A 17908-nucleotide genomic window follows, 5' to 3' on the forward strand; every position below is an offset into this window, starting at 1 on the left:
ACGTTCTTTCACTCCATTTGCCCTATTGACAGACTAAAGTATGTGGACTGTCAGAAAGCAAATTTGATTTGTCATGTCATGACCCATTTAAATAAAGTATACATAGAAAGTGTGCAAAATTATAACATTAAACCATTTTCTATAGTTACAATTTCTGAAGCTGTCATTCGGGTTACTGTAGGGTTACATGTAAGCTCACTGAACTTCCATCCGAGTTCTGCACTGTCACGAATACTCCCATTTTAATGAATTAATTGGCTTACACTGCACAGTAAATCTGTTATTTACACTGTGTTCGCTTTTAAAATAGAATGCAGTAGTGTGGGACGTTCAGGGAGCTTTGTCAGGGAACAAACTTTTGGTGTAGTGAGCAGATCTCTTCCAGTTCAGTGGACATTTAGGGTAAAGCTTTTTTAAGTTATGTCATGTTTCTCTTCAGCTCATTTTTATGCACCATTAAAAGTGAAATGTAAAGCAAGAATCTGTGGATCAGACCACTTAAACCTCACACTTGAAAGATTTGAGAATTCTTAATAGCAAGGTATATGCTGCTTTGACTCCGTTCACCGACAGCTGGAAGACTCGTATCACAACCGTGAAATTTATCTTGCTCAATAACAACAGTGACAGTTTCTGTGCATGGCAGATATGAGACGGATCTTTAATCCAGGCACAAGTGGTCACTGAAGATGCATTGGAGACAAATGCAGTTGACAGTGTGTTACAGCTGTTCACTTGTGATCAGATCACCCAAAGTAGATTCAGGTCTTAACAGGTCCTTAGTGGTCAGGATTTTTCAGTGAGTTTCATTGATACAGGAAGTGGTGTTTATAGATGAGTCATTGTATTATGCACTTAACTGATTTGTTGAAAAATACAGATTAATTCATGGATTCAACAATTGACTGAGTGTGTCATTGAATAATTCACTCAACTCATTTGTTCAGAAATATAGATTCATTCAGGAACACTGCTGGGCTTTTTTGGAGCATTTTTTTGTTGGTACAAAATTTGCTTTTTTAAAAATATCTTTCTAGTTTTTATTAATTTTCATTCCAGTTGTAATTATTTTAGTGGAAGCTTTGTATAGAAAAAAGATTATACTCTCTGAATTAGAAAAAATCAGCCCAGATATATTCAGCGAACACAGATCATTTCAAAATCACTAATAATGATCAACCTTTATCTCTTCTCCAGAACCAGCTGACCCAAAGCACCAATGCATTAGAGAGTGCAGAGGAACTTTTGGAGTTTGCCAATAATGCACTGCACATTGCAGATGAGGGGGAATTCACAAAGGTACACGTTTGATGTTTTTCACAAAGGATCCTTGCAATTTAAAACATCATTTTTTACATTTATTAAAAAGCTGGGTTTGTTGTCTTTTCAAATTTCCATTTAATTTTCTGTGGCTCATTTAAAAACTGCAAGCAAATAATGGCAAGAATTAAACTAGAACTATACATACTAATCCTACTTATTGTCTGGAACTTGATTTTTCACCTAAGTAATGCTAATGCAAAAAAATGAAGTGTTAATTAAATGTGAATCTATTAAAAACTAATGTGTATATAAAAAAAACAATCTGTTAAACTGCTCATCAACCTGTGCTTCATATGTTTAAGTTCCTGATTTACCCTCTGTGTGTGTGTTTCTGTGGTTGTGTATATCCAGTCGAATTGCATGCTCACACTTTACCTGCATGGCAATACTAACGACCTGCTCTTTTTTCATCTCTTCCTCTTTATCTTCATCCTCAAGGCTGCCAAACAGATCAAGGATAGGTACAGTATATGTTCCACTCTCTGTATGTGGTTTTGAGCACTGCATGACAAATACATTCACATTGTTTGTTTTGCACTGTTGATCATCCCGTATGTGTGTGTGTGTGTGTGTGTGTGTTCAGGTGTTTGACCTTAGGTTGGTCTGTGTGCCTTTATGTAGGTCATTCAGACACTTTAGCCATGCTTTATTTTTGATGTATGCACTGAATATCTATAGGATGTGCACTGTTGTTTTGTATTCGCAGTTGATCCTCAGACACTTAGTAGCAATAAGCTTAATGTTACCTGCTAGTGAAGGGGTAGCATTAAACATAAACAGCAACATAAATAAGATCTACGCCTCTGCCATACACAAACTGTTGTGTACGGAAACTGTTTGTGAGCGTGTAAACAGCCTCAGTGCTTTGTAACCAGAGACTCTCCTTCAAGATGAAAAAAGTATGTATGTATATATAGCTTATCTGCTGTAGCTTTACATCCATTGGGACTGAATGTAATACAGCCTGATTGTTGGAAGTGGCGAGGCTTATTACACAGTTCTAAAATGTGATGAAATTATTCATACGTGTTTGTGCAATGGGAATGTCAACTAAAACTTAGGCCTATGGTGTGCCTTAGATAAGAAAATCTTAAGTAAAAATCAGTAAGATGAATGAAATAAAATCTGCTAACAGACTATATTTTACTGCTTTCCAGCACCTGTTTCACACTGCATGAGCGAGGCATGTGCAGGGTGTGAGTAGCTTTAGTTATTTGGTGTGGCAAAAAGCCAAATATTGTTTTTAATAACAAACCAATTAAATAAAATAATATATATAAAGGTTTAAAATAATTTGCTGAGGGTGAAGACCTTACTTACACCACAATGGTAAATCATTTACACAGACCCTATGTGCAGGCTGTAATATGGGAAGTGAAATGAATACACACTGCTTATGGTTTCATGAAATACAGTGACTCTGAAGCATGCAAATGGTTGGAAAATGCAAGGAAAGTTATAGCTTTGATCATTTCTGAAATTAAGCTCTGTGACCAATGAAACGTTATTATTCTTACATGTTGTTTATCATGATAATTACCAACGGTCGCCAGAAGTAAAAAACTAAATGTATGTTGTAAACCAAAGGTGCACAAACTTTTCATCAAAAATCAAACTTGATTAAAGGCTGAGGGCTAAAAGTATATGTCGCATTATATCCATTTATATTACATTTGATTTATTTGTTCTGTATGTTGGTCAGTATGTTCTCTAAATTTCAATGCAAAAATAGAACAAAAAGATTGCAAAATTTAGAAATGAAGGTATGCTCCAATTATGTGTTATATTCAAATATGGCAAGATATGGTATGGCGGGCCAAATCAAAGGTCATCGTGGGTCAGCTTTGCCCCTCAGGCCCGGGTTTGGACATCTGTGCTCCAAACAGACTAGACCATGGTTACATGACTTTTCAGTTTCACCACCAATTAAGCTTTTAAAAAATCATAAGGTATTACTGATGTATTTTATGTCATAGAATAAAGAATGAAAATATCTTGAGCTTGTTTTCACCAGACACCTTTTTTCAGACATTTAACCAAAAACCCATTAAAAAATGTATTGGTTCGGGACGATGAAACCAGTAAAATGCTAACTCTTTTATGGGTTTTGGCCTACAATAATAAATCATGAATGCAACACTCTACAGATCCCAAAGTTCTGAGCAATGAAACGACTCAGCTTGTAACTTTAGTTATGACTAATATATTTAAACTATTATATTTTGTTCTTTTAGGGTCACAATGGCTCCTGCCTTCCGCTTGACTATGAAGCCCAAAGCCACAGATAATATGACCCACCTGATGGTGGACTTCAGTCAGGAGAGACAGCTTCTGCAGGGCCTCAAGTTCCTCCCTGGTAAGCTAATTATTAATGTTATTTAGCTGCTTGTATTACAGGATCAACTCATCTTGAGTTTGAACCTACAACCTGTGAGTTACCATGCCTATGTTACTAAACGTCTGATAGAAGAATCTACTCTAACCTGTTCTGTAAATATGAAGATTATAATTCTTATCATCATAGATGTTTCCTCACCCAAAGTATATTAACATTCATTTAAAGGAAGATTATTGGTATGTTTACCGAAACATCTAAATTATGCCATTTTACATATTAAAAGTATAAACGTAAAACTGAGATATTACATGTGACTAATGTGTTAGCATGACTACTTTAAAAACCTGTTAAGTTACCTCCAATCTTTTTTATCATGCCAGCTAATAAGTAAACCCTGTCACTTTTCACAGGTACTCAGTACAAAACTTAGTTTGCATTATTAAAGTGTTAAAGGGATTTAAAGGAATAGTTCACCTAAAAATGAAAATAATGAATATACAGTAAGTCCTACTTTACTACACGGATCTAATATAATGTTACACATCAGATGTTTTCCCCAACAGTTCCCCAAATGTTCACTTAAGACATTACAGATTATGTTTGCGTGAATCTGCTGTTCTCCTGTGTAATCATGCGTCAAGATGACTCTCTGCACTTTTGTGAGTCACTCTGGCTTTCGGGTCTTCAAATGCACCAAATCCAGGCATATACCAATTTTTTTAAATAGCACTGAAAAATAAGACCCCTCTCGGCTCTATCATCCCAGCACAAGAAGAGGATAGTAGACTAAGTGTTTCAGATATCAACATTTCAAATCAAGTTATAACTATTCTGTCTCTGTCTAATCACTGAAGTGCCTAAGTCTGATCTAGGCTCTATTCTAATTCTCTGTTTTTAAGTATCTCTCTGCTTCTTTGCCATGTGACACCATTATAAGACAAAATTCATGAATATTAATTTGCTGACACTGAGGTAATCTTCCAAGACTGTGCTAACTTAACATTTGCACAGATATTTTTCATGTTCATATTAAAAGTCATTTGGAGATTGAGTCTGTATAGACAGCTCATCTCTGAAGTGTCAAAACTCAAGATATGATTAGTTTAGAGAAAAATGCACTAAACCATCACCCCTGGCACCCCTCGCTCCTTGTATTTTGCTCTGATACTTGGTGACCTGACAGCATGTTTTTTTTTTTTTTTTTTGTAGCCGGATAATTTGAGCAGAGTTAAAGGGGTCATATGATGCTGCTAAAAAGAACATTATTTTGTGTATTTGGTGTAATGAAATGTGTTTATGCGGTTTAAGGTTAAAAAACACAGTATTTTCCACACACTGTACATTATTGTTTCTTCTCTATGCCCCGCCTTCTGAAATGCATCGATTTTTACAAGGCTCATTGCTCTGAAAAGCGAGGTGTGCTGTGATTGGCTGAATGTCTCAAGTGTATGACGGAAATGTTACGCCTCTTAACATATTGTGATGCCTTGTCCGGCTGGAGCGACGAGACATAAACATAAAACCCATTATAAACATGATATAAACATGACTTCTAGTCGGAAGGCCAAACAAAGTAGTTTCGCTTTCACAGTGAAACACACAGTGTCTATACGACAACAACAATACTACAACGAGAATAAAAGGTACGCATTCTTTCTTTGTGTGAACATCTGGGCGGCATTATGCAAATCTCCCCACATAGTGACGTAGAGATGTGGGGCGTGATAGAACGAGCCGTTTCAGGGGGGTGTTGACGAGTCTCAAGTTTTATAAAGAATATCTCTTTGGATTTGAGACTTTAGTCTTTGCAACTTTACAGATCTTCTTTATTCACCAAGAGCTTGTAACACTCCAAAGAGAAAGGAAAATTTGAAATCACATCATATGACCCCTTTAATTTAGAAACTCAAATCTGTTCCTAGCCAACCTGAGAAGCATGGAGAGAGGATCAGAGTTACTGTATAGCGTAGCTGCATTCGAAGAAGAGAAGAGTGGTGTTATTTTTTACTGGATGTTATCTTTGGACAGGGATCATTAACAGGATATTTAGGATACTTATATGCATGACATGATTTCAGAGTATATTTTTACTCTCTATATCTGTACTCTCTATGCTCTGTATCTGAGTATATAATCTCTGTATATAATAAGACTGCTTTTTGATTACTTTTAGGTTACTTTAGTTTATAACATTGATTTGAATTGGATAACTGACTAATTTTAAAGTGTGTACTTCAAGTAAATATGTCTAAAAGGTCCAATTATTACATGTATCATATGGCATCAGTTGGCATTTTAATTTGTTAAAAGAAATTTGTAAAAGAAATATGCCTTCCAAAAACATAGTAATACATGGTTAAATGACTTAATGAGATAATCCAAATAGTTATTGAAATGTGTTCATCTAGAACTGATTATATATGCAGAGTCATGATGCTGAGAAAACAAAACATTGCAAAACATTTCTTAAGGGCCTATTTTTGTTAATAAATAGATAAAAAGTTTTATAAATTCAATTAATTAGACATTCTTTTTTTGGTTATTAAAATGTAATTAAACCATTAAAATTGAAAAAAAAAATGGAAAAGAATTTGGGGAAAAATAAAACAATGAAACTGAAATTTCATTTCAAGCAAAAGAAAAAAATCAATAACCTTCTTAAAACTAATGTTTTCCTTAAGCATCTAAGACTTTTGGACATTAAGGGTACATTAAGTAATTTGGTGTTGAGTTATAAAAAATCTCTGCTTATTCCTCTCTGTAAATATTCTAAAACAACTTAATCTAGCATTTAGATCTCAGACCTCCCTTCCTTTTTTTAAAAAGACAGTTTAATTCAATAAAGCTGTAACATGCATTGAAGCACGACTGTCCGTATTTGTAGAGTCACTTTGTTGTAATTAGGAGCAAGGAGAATACATGCTGTTGTAAAAAACAGAATAAATGATGATAAGATGTTACCTACCTGTAATGCCTGTAAACCTGCAGTGCACAAGTAAATGTAGAAAAATGCTGTTTTTGCTTTCACATAAAATTGCAACAACACTTTGAGCACTGCATAAAACTGCCTATTAAATTGTGAAAATAGGTCATAAAACACTAAAAGCTGACTGTTTGGGTGCAAAAAACTTACAATTTACAGGTACAAACAATCTAAGTGTACCTCAAAGACATAAACATGTATGACAGGATATTATTAAGTGGACAAAAACATGTGTGATATGACTCCTTCAAGGTAATATACAGGTGCTGGTCATATAATTAGAATATCATCAAAAAGTTGATTTGTTTCACTAATTCCATTCAAAAAGTGATACTTCTATATTTTATTCATTCATTAAACACAGACTGATATATTTCAAATGTTTATTTTCATTTTGATGATTATAACTGACAACTAAGGAAAATCCCAAATTCAGTATCTCAGAAAATTTGAATATTGTGAAAAGGTTCAATATTGAAGACACCTGGTGCCACACTCTAATCAGCTAATTAACTCAAAATGGTCTCTCAGTCTAGTTCTTTAGGCTACACAATCATAGGGAAGACTGCTGACTTGACAGTTGTCTAAAAGACGACCATTGAAACCTTGCACAAGGAGGGCAAGACACAAAAGGTCATTGCAAAAGAGGCTGGCTGTTCACAGAGCTCTGTGTCCAAGGGCATTAATAGAGAGACGAAGGATAGAAAAGATGTGGTAGAAAAAAGTGTACAAGCAATAGGGATAACCGCACCCTGGAGAGGATTGTGAAACAAAACCCATTCAAAAATGTGGGGGAGATTCACAAAGAGTGGACTGCAGCTGGAGTCAGTGCTTCAAGAACCACTACGCACAGACGTATGCAAGACATGGGTCTCAGCTGTCGCATTCCTTGTGTCAAGCCACTCTTGAACAACAGACAGCTTCAGAAGCGTCTCGCTTCAAAAAGGACTGGACTGCTGCTGAGAGCTCCAAAGTTATGTTCTCTGATGAAAGTAAATTTTGCATTTACTTTGGAAATCAGGGTCCCAGAGTCTGGAGGAAGAGAGGAGAGGCACACAATCCACATTGCTTGAGGTCCAGTGTAAAGTTTCCACAGTCAGTGATGGTTTGCGGTGCCATGTCATCTGCTGGTGTTGGTCCACTGTGTTTTCTGAGGTCCAAGTTCAATGCAGCCGTATACCAGGAAGTTTTAGAGCACTTCATGCTTCCTGCTGCTGACTAACTTTATGGAGATGCAGATTTCATTTTCCAACAGGACTTGGCACCTGCACACAGGGCCAAAGCTACCAGTACCTGGTTTAAGGACCATGGTATCCCTGTTCTTATTTGGCCAGCAAACTCGCTTGACCTTAACCCCATAGAAAATCCATGGGGTATTGTGAAGAGGAAGATGCGATATGCCAGACCCAAGAATGCAGAAGAGCTGAAGGCCACTATCAGAGCAACCTGGGCTCTCATAACACCTGAGCAGTGCCACAGACTGATCGATCCATGCAAGCCGCATTACGCAAATCAGGCAAAGGAGGCCCCAACTAAGTATACTGCAGTATATTTTCAGTAGTTGTCAGTTATAATCATCAAAATTAAATTTAAGCAATATTCAAATTTTCTGAGATACTGAATTTGGAATTTTCCTTAGTTGTCAGTTATAATCATCAAAATTAAAAGAAATAAACATTTGAAATATACCAGTCTGTGTGTAATGAATGAATATAATATACAAGTTTCACTTTTTGAATGGAATTAGTGAAATAAATCAACTTTTTGATGATATTCTAATTATATGACCAGCACCTGTACATGAATCAAAATCCTACATGCCCTGTTCTGATCTTCTGCACATAGTGCCAAGAGCTCCAGAGATAGTGCTCGGGGACTGTCTGGTCATAGATAATGAGGTGACCGTAACCTGGAGAATACCGGTGGAGGACAGCAAGATTGACCATTACATCTTAGAGTACAGAAAAACCAACCACGAGGGTCTGCCGCGTGTGAAGGACGAGCAGTGCTGGGAGGTGGTGGACAACATCAAGACCAGTGAATACACCCTACAAGGTGCTGACAGCAATGTTCTGCTCAAAATATTTGACATTTCCCACTTTTATGCATCAGGAAAACTGATTGCTTTCTTCATTTGACAGGGTTAAGATTTGACACCAAGTTTATGAACTTCCGGGTAAGAGCATGTAACAAAGCAGCCGCGGGGGATTATTCGGATCCGGTCACCTTGGAAACTAGAGGTATTAAAGCATTTATTGATATATATATATATATATATATATATATATATATATATATATATATATATATATATATAATTTTATTTATTATTTTTCAAATGTTTGGGGTCAGAAAGATTTTTAATAAAAATTAATACTTTTATACATCAAGGATGCATTAAGTTGATCAAAAGTGAAAGTAAAGACATTTCTTTACAACATTTATTATGTTTCAAATAAATAAATAAATGCTGTCCTTTTGAACTCTACATTCATTGAAAAATCCTGCAAAAAAATAAAGTTTCTACAAAAAAAAAAAAAAACTGTCTTCAACTTGACAATAATTAGAAATGTTTCTTAAGCATTAAATCAGCATATTAGAATGCTTTCTAAAGGATCATGTGGCTCTGAACACAAGACTAAAGAAACTAAAAATAAAACTCAGATCACATCAAAAAAAAAAAAAAAAAAAACAACATAACAACACAAAATAAAATAGAACAGTTATTTTAAATTTGAATAGTGTTTCACAACCTTACCAACCCCAAATTTTTAAATAGTAGGTTTGTTAGTAAAAAAAAAAAATACGTTATTGAACTGTCCTGTTTGTATTTCTGTGATATTGATGGTTGTGCCTCTCTGTGTTAGCGTTTAACTTCGGCTTTGACTCCACGTCATCTCATCTGAATCTGAAGGTGGAGGACAGGAGCGTGGAATGGGATCCTCAGGGAGGAAAAGGAGTAGACAGCAAAGTCAAAGGGAAGGAGAACAAGGGCAGGTAAGAAATTTGAGAAACACAGCATCTTTCTTCATTGAGTCAGCCATAGATGAGATGAAACATACATGTTCTTGTACTCTCTGATGAGATTTTAATATAGTTGTACAATTTCTCTTTCATCACACTGAATCCTGGTGTGTGTTGGGAGGTTTTCAGTTTTGGCTGCTAGTATTTGGCTGTTAGTAATTTATTAATCAACATATAAGTTAGTGTAAGGCCCTATCTGGAATGAAATGTGATACAGTGTTGTTATTGTTAAAGGGATAGCTCACCCAAATTCTATCATTAATTACTCACCTTCATGTCGTTCCAAATCCGTAAGACCTTCATTCATCTTTGGAACACAAAATATTTTTGATGAAATCCAAGAGCTTTCTGACCCAACTGACACGTTCAAGGCCCAAAAAGGTAGTAAGGACATTATTAAAATAGTCCATGTGACATCAGTGGTTCAACCATAATGTTATGAAGCTACAAGAATACTTATTGTGTTCAAAGAAAAACAAAAATAATGACTTTATTCAGCAGTTTCTTATTTATTTTTTCTACTTAAAATTAGTCAAAAATAAAAGTTTCATACTCTACATTTTAATATTGTAATGTCTACATTCACTTTTAGCATTTAAAATGACTGATTTTAGTTTACAGAGTTTTCAGTTATTTCAACAAAGTAGTGTAGAATTGGCAATCGCATAGAAATAATTAACATCAGTGCATCCCTAATAACTCCCTGCTCTTGTTTTCCCTTTTCTATCAATCAGCAGTGCACATTTCACCAATCTGAAGAATATGTCAAGGTGACCGTGTGTCTCTTAGCAGTGGTCTTTAGCTCTTTCTGACAGCAATAAACCAAGCGCTGCTGCTGGCTTACCTAGAGCCCTTTAGAGCAGCTCCTATACGGGCATCGTGTTCACAAAGACAGATCTGAGCAAAGCATTTCATGAAAAAGGATTACAGATCACTGGATAACTTTCATCTACATTTGATCTTTCAGGAATTTCCTATATTAGTTCCAAGCTTACAAAATATGACATATTTATCATTTTAAAGAAATGCATCTTCAGTTATTTATCATCTTAATTGTGATCCTTATTTATGAAATGTCTTCTTCTGAGGGGTTTCTAAACTGAGTGCTCTTATGGGTTTTGCATGTGCTGGCTGTGAGTGCTACTGAAAGTAGATTCAATAGAATATAAATAGAATTATATTATATTATATTGAATCATTAGTTCTGACCAAAAACTCAACCTGTACTTGACATCTTTGCTATCACCTCTCTCTTTACAACTTGGCTACTTCTTACTGTTTTTAAAAGAAAATGTTATCGAATGATGACCTAAATATTAGTTTTGCAACATTTAATCAAACGTAATTCTAAATACAAAGTTGCTTTTCCATGCTCACATCCTTATGACTTTGGTGAGTAAGCTTTCGTCTGAAATCACCGCTCTTATGCTTTTCTCATCAGTCATTCCATTACGGCAAACAAAGTGCACTGAACAACATCAATTTTGCATGTCATTACACCGGTCATGCATTGTAACTAAACCATCTGGTATGCCAAGAACCCTGTGATAATGTTCCATCATTTACAATGTGTAGGTCGCCCTTCACCGGCCAGCTGTTCATATGCTAATATGTGGGATCTTACATATGGCTAATGGAGGAAGGGAGATCATGAGCCCTGCACAAAGGGTTCAATCGTCCCTTATTCAGAATCATTTTATGTTAAATAATAATACTCTTATTTGTGCACTTTGTTGAATTCTACATCAAAAAACATAATCAATTGCCAGTAGTTTTCTTGCCTAAGTGATCTATACTAGCCATCCGAAGTCTGCACACCCATTAGATTATTAAGATATATAGGAGTTGCTATGGTGTTTTTTTTTGCAATAAATGTATTGAGTACCATTGCATCATTTGTGCTGCTGTGGCTAACATGTTATGTACTGCTTGTTCCATTAATTTCTCCATTAGATTTTTCATAGTTCTTTTGCACCACCATTGGCTGTAGGCATTGCAAATAGGAACATGCTGTGTTTGATAACTAACTGAAAGTGACTCTCTTCTCTTCATCTTGCTCTTTGTGTGTTGTGGGACTTGGAGTTTGTGTTTGCGCATGTTCTGATGATTGATCTCTGTCCTGAACCCAAGTGTGTGTGTAGTGACTGTCCGTGTCTCTGTGATGGTTTCAGATGGAACTCCATCTCCTAAAAGAACATCAGTGACGCGCTCACCTGCCCCGAGAGGAGCCAGGGATCGCTTCACTGGAGAGTCCTACACAGTACTGGGTACCAAAAGTGTCTATGCTATTTTTTTTGAAGGAAACTGATGCTTCTCTTCATCAATTTTGGGAAAGCTATCCCTGTCTCTTAAAAGTTGGGGTTTAAAAGGCAATTGATATTCAGTAATACCATGAATTTGATGGTACTGAAAACAAATGCAAACAAAACTTGAATGGATTTTAGTTGAACAATGACACTATTGTACTCTGTAAAGCTGCTTTGTTGTTGAAATTGATGTTTCATCATTTATGAGTGATACTGTTTTGAAACAACATTGGACTAATTTGAGCTGAATAATGACAATTATCTTCTGTAGAGCTGCTCAGATTTGTTTCATAATGTATTATTGACACTGACACTGACACTGACACTGTTATTGAATTAAACTGAATCAACATTGACTCTAAATTGTCAAGCCAAGCCATATTTTTATATAGCACTTCAGACAATAAAGATTGTTTCAAAACAGTGTCACAAATGAGCAAGAATTTTGCGAAGTTCTTCAGTGATGAAACAAATACAATTTCAGCTCTAAAAAGACAAATGTGTCCTTATTCAACTAAAGTAAATTCATGGTCGATTCAGATTTGTTCATCAAAATATGAAATCCGATTCATTCCAATATAAGCAGCTCTACAGAAGACAATGGTGTCATTATTCAGCTTTTAATAACTGAGCTGAATCATGACATTATTGTCTTCAGTAGAGCTGCTGTGTAGTTGAAATTGACGTCGTTTCATCATTAATGGACATTTTGAAATTTTGAGAGTTTTGAAACAACACTGAACTGAATGGAGCTGAATAATGAAACTCTTGTCTTCTATAGAGCTGCTTTACAAACCGAGTTGAATTTATTTGATAATTAATGGTAACAGGGCTCACAAGTCTCACGCATTCACTGTGAGACACACGCATTTCAACCCGCTCACACGCTCTCACGCTACACTTTGTATTTCTCACGCTGAGAAATAAGGGATAACTTTTCCTGCTATAATTAATGGACGAATACGGAAGCTCTCTGCCGAGTTCATAGCTGTCTCGAGTTATATACAGAGTTAAATGATACCTACCAGCAAATCAGAAGAGTTGTAAGTCTGTTGTAAGTGTTTGTTGCACATTTTAATGCCCCTACCCCGTCATCAAGACATCAAAATGTGCAACAAACACAACAACAACAATAAAAAAACATTCATACACCGAAATGTGCTCTCTCTCTTTTTCAATTTCAGTTTTAAGTGTCCTTTATTGGCATGACAAAAACTATACATTTGTATTGCCAAAGCAGTTGGAGCTCTCTCTCTCTCTCTCTCTCTCTCTCTCACACACACACACACACACACACACACACACACAGCTTTACATACATCCGCAGGGCAAGTTCTGCAATCCTACTTCATGTGTACAGTATGTACATTGAGCACTGCTCTTCAGTTGGCTTGTTTGTTTAATTTTTGATACATTAGCATTTTTGAAATGCATAAACCTATTTATTTTATTTGGATGAATTTGTCTGGTTTTTTTATTTATTATTTTTTTAATATCAGATTTACCAGTTATCATTTCTATTTGTTCAGGTCAATTAAGAAAAATAGGTAAAATTGTTCTTAATTGAATCTTAATTGGGTCCTGCAAATATTTGATATTTTGGGTTATGGCCCCTCCCCTCCCAACAAAATTAATAAACATAAAAAAGATCCCTTAAGAGCCCTGATGGTAATTAATGAACATTAAAGTGCCCCTATTATGGGTCATGAAAGGTTTATATTTTGGTTTTGGGAGTCGCCAACAACAGGTTGACATGCATGCAAGGTCAAAAAACTCTTTCATTGTCTTGTAATATACATTTATTTTTACCTTACTTGCTCAGCGACTCCCAAACGATTAGTTCAACGATTAATTTTTCCAAACCCCTCCTTTGCGTGATGCTAATCTGCGGTGATTGGTCCGATTGGTCTCATTTTCATTTCATCATGCCTATAATGCCTGATAAAGCAGTGTTTGTAAGCAGAAATTGTCTTACTATAGGGAGATGAGAGGGTCTGTATTACTTACTATTGGAAAGCGTAATGCTAACTCGGATCAGGTGTGCCTTTATAACCAATCACATTACAGCCTTGACGTCATTGAATTTCAGTCAGAGTTGTATGACACTCAATCACGTGCCAACCTCCCGCTCTCTCTCTAGCGAAGCCAATAAGGAAGTAACTTAAACTGTAATTCATCAACTGGCCACAAGAGGCTGGCTGCAAAAGGGAGTCAATCCCATAGACTTCCCATGTTTACAGCCTGGTTCAAACAAATATTTTGGTCTGTATAGCTAATTTTACCCTTCATGACAACTGTGAGGGGGGTGATTTTTTTTATAACTCATCTGTTTAAATTATATTAAGCCTTAAAGTTCTGCATAAGGGCGTGGCCTCTTGAGTGACAGGTGGATTGCCGCTGCTGACACTGCCGTCGAGCTAGGCAGCGTGGCTTCAGCAATCAGCTCCCGCCTTTTTGGCCATTTTTGATTATGCAGGAGTGACGCGCTGCCAAGATGGGGACGGCCAGCTCCGCCTACTTTAGGCTTCAGAAACGCACTTCGGAAATCTACGGGTGACGTCACGGACACTACGTCCATGTTTTTATACAGTCTATGCGGATACCATAGGAATGAATGAGAATTTACCATGTTTTTTCATGGTAAACTCTAAAAATAGTTAAATACAAAAGTATTGTTTAATGTAAAACATGTTGAAGATAAGCAGATTATTATTCATTACATAAGCCGTTTCCTCTAAAAAGCTGTTTATTTAGCGTAGTGAAGCCTCTCCTCCATTGAAATCCATAAAAAAAAAAAAAACAGCCTCTGGCCTCCTTTCCCATATACTGCCAGACCGGAAGTGTTAGCTTTAGCCGTTATACTTTTTCGGCTAATTGTTGTATGCTTTGGCAGTGCTGCTTTGTGTACAGCCGTTACCGGGGAAACAGCTATTTTTACTGCTCCAAAAGCGGCACCTAGTGGCAAAAAAATGAGTTTGCATTTTCATTGAGAACAACAGAAAAGACAAACAAGTGGGTGGGCAATATGCTAATGTTTCATGTTGACTGAAACGACTTGGGATTCGTTTTAAAAACGACTCATTTCAATGATTCAGAGTCGACTCTTTCTTTTGAGAGACAATAACTTTATACACAATGCATTTTCAGATTTAAAACTTTGCAGGATGTTTTCATTCACTTAGAGCTGTGTTACACACTACATGAAAGGTCATTTTCAAAAATCCATAATAGAAGCACTTTAACACTGTTATTTATGGTGAAGCTGCTCTAAAGCAATCTGTACTGTATAAAGCACTAGATGAATGCGACTTAACTTCTAACCAACAAATACTGCACATCCACACAACAGTGGTTGCTGGAATAACATCACTTTATTGACATTATAATAATTTGAAGACTGTTTTAATTAAACTTAAACTGTTTGTATGCATGTTTAGGTGACACCAGTATAGAGTCTGGCCAGCATTACTGGGAAGTGAAGCCTCAGAAAGACTGTAAGTCCTACAGTGTTGGTTTGGCCTACAGAAACCTTGGGAAATTTGACCAGTTGGGGAAGACCAACACCACGTGGTGTATCCACGTCAACAACTGGCTGCAGAACTCATTTGCAGCCAAACACAACAACAAGGCAAAGAATCTGGACGTCCCGGTACCAGACAGCATAGGAGTCTACTGTGACTTTGATCGAGGTAATGAAAAAAAAAAGCCATATAGCACTTTTTAAATTAAAAAAAGACATCTGTATCATACTTGATGGCATATTTCTAAGGCCTCTAAATGATTTTGCGGGAAAACCTTTTGTACACAATCTACTACATGCCTTCTCTCGTCTGATTGAAAGTTTGTCATTTTTGACAAGTAAAAGGCCTTTTAGTATAATCGTAAAAATGTCCACCTTTTTGCAGTGAATTTTTTTTTTATAAAGTAAACATGAGTAACTTAAAACAAACAAAAAAAACCCTTTTTTTTCATATATCGGGCTTTACAGGGTCAAACACTGTATCTATAAATTTTTTTGTTATATTGCATTGATTCAGTAGCTCACACCTGATTCCTTGTTTCTGTTATCCATGTCTTCTGTGTTATTATGGGTAGCTTAAGTGTTGTGGGTTCATGTCATGCTCCATTTTGTCCGACTGCCATAATCTATAGGGAACATTATAGCCCACCCTCGGGTTTCACACATGTGCAATCAGATACCTACAGATTGAGTTTCCACCATTTCCATTCATGCTTTTCTTGTGAGCTGCTTCGCGCAACACCTGAATAACTGCAGCAAGTAAATGTGACTGCTGCTGTTTATTAATAGCTTCATTTTTTGTTTTTTTCCAGGCCAACTTTCCTTCTATAATGCTGAAAACAAACAACTGCTTCATACTTTTAAAGTGAGGTTCACCCAACCTGTTGTGCCAGCTTTCATGGTGAGTTAGAGCACAAACATTTTATTTACACATGCAAATATGGGTTATTCTAATGCAAACCATGCTCCATTCAATAGAATCAGACAACAGGGAAAAAATGAAAAACACTGCAAGTGAGTGTTGATTGTTTACAAATAATAGTATAAGCTTGTAATAGTCATGTGCTGAAGTTTTAACACCACTTCTTCTCAAAGCTAATGATTTATTTTTCTAATAATGATGCACTTTGCACTGACAGATCATTATTATACTGTTCTTGTTACAGTTTAATTATACAATTAAGTTATGACATGACATTATTACTATAGGATAAGAATTTACTGTAAGTACATTTAACATGTATAACAAAGACACTGTAGAGTAAAATAAAGCATTACTGCAGCTGCTTTATGACTGTAGTACTGGTAGTGTGTACTTTGGTAATTGCCAGACATAATAAGGGAAGTCGTGGCCTAATGGTTAGAGACTACCCTAAGGTTGTGGGTTCAAGTCTCGGGCCGGCAATACCACAAATGAGGTGCCCTTGAGCAGGGCACCGAACCCCAAACTGCTCCCCGGGCGCCGCAGCATAAATGGCTGCCCACTGCTCCCGATGTGTGTGTGTTCACTGCTGTGTGTGTGCACTTTGAATGGGTTAAATGCAAAGCACGAATTCTGAGTATGGGTCACCGTACTTGGCCACATGTCATGTCACTTTCACTTTTTTAATACATCTTTGTTTGTGTTTCATAAGGGGTGTTTTTTAAATTAGAAATTATATTAAAGGAATAGTTCACCCAAAAATTGAAATTTGCTGAAAATGTACTCTTCCTCATGCCATCCAAGGTGTAGATGAGTTTGTTTCTACATGGGGACAGATTTGGAGAAAAGTAGTACCAGTGGATTCTCTGCAGTGAATGGGTGTCGTCAGAATGAGAGCTGATAAAAACATCACAATAATTCACAAGTAATCCATACCATTCAAGTGCATAATTCAATGTCTTGTGAAAAGCTTGTGGAAAACTTTAAACCATTGCTTTCAGCTAAAATATGAGTCCATAATCCATGATAATGCTTCCTCCAGCTAAGAAGTCATCCCATCTGAATCAGAAAAGAAATATGAACAGATCAAGCACCAAACATGTAGCTGTATTTTGATGTGAGAGGACAACAGGGGATGAACTTTTTCACTGGAGAGAGCATAATTATGGATTATGTACTCAGATTTTCGTTAAAATGCAGTAATGATGGATTCCTTTATTACAACCGTGCAGCTTTTGGTTACACAAGATGTTAATTGATGGACTGGAGTGATGTAGATTACTTGTGGATTATTGTGATGTATTTATCAGCTGTTTGGACTCTCATTCTGACGGCACCCATTCACTGCAGAGGATCCTTTGGTGAGAAAATGATGGAATGCTACATTTCTGATGAAGAAACAAACTTACCTACATCTTGGATGGCCAGAGGGTGATTAGATTTTCAGCACATTTTCATTTTCCGGTAAACTATCCCTTTGAAAGGGTCTGCT

General features: G+C 36.3%; 1 protein-coding gene across 1 annotated transcript in view; it reads left to right on the forward strand.

Annotated features, from left to right (window-relative positions):
• The window catches only part of fsd1l (fibronectin type III and SPRY domain containing 1-like), a 37137-nt gene that overhangs the window by 18282 nt on the left and 947 nt on the right, over window positions 1-17908 (forward strand). Inside the window, exons 5-13 of the mRNA XM_042723053.1 lie at window positions 1198-1299; window positions 1762-1784; window positions 3558-3679; window positions 8490-8699; window positions 8786-8884; window positions 9512-9641; window positions 11841-11935; window positions 15412-15663; window positions 16307-16395. Of these exons, the coding sequence (XP_042578987.1) occupies window positions 1198-1299; window positions 1762-1784; window positions 3558-3679; window positions 8490-8699; window positions 8786-8884; window positions 9512-9641; window positions 11841-11935; window positions 15412-15663; window positions 16307-16395 (1122 nt within the window). The remainder of the gene's footprint in view (window positions 1-1197; window positions 1300-1761; window positions 1785-3557; window positions 3680-8489; window positions 8700-8785; window positions 8885-9511; window positions 9642-11840; window positions 11936-15411; window positions 15664-16306; window positions 16396-17908) is intronic.

Source organism: Cyprinus carpio, chromosome B5 (assembly GCF_018340385.1).
Source record: "Cyprinus carpio isolate SPL01 chromosome B5, ASM1834038v1, whole genome shotgun sequence".
Classification (NCBI taxonomy): domain Eukaryota; kingdom Metazoa; phylum Chordata; class Actinopteri; order Cypriniformes; family Cyprinidae; genus Cyprinus; species Cyprinus carpio.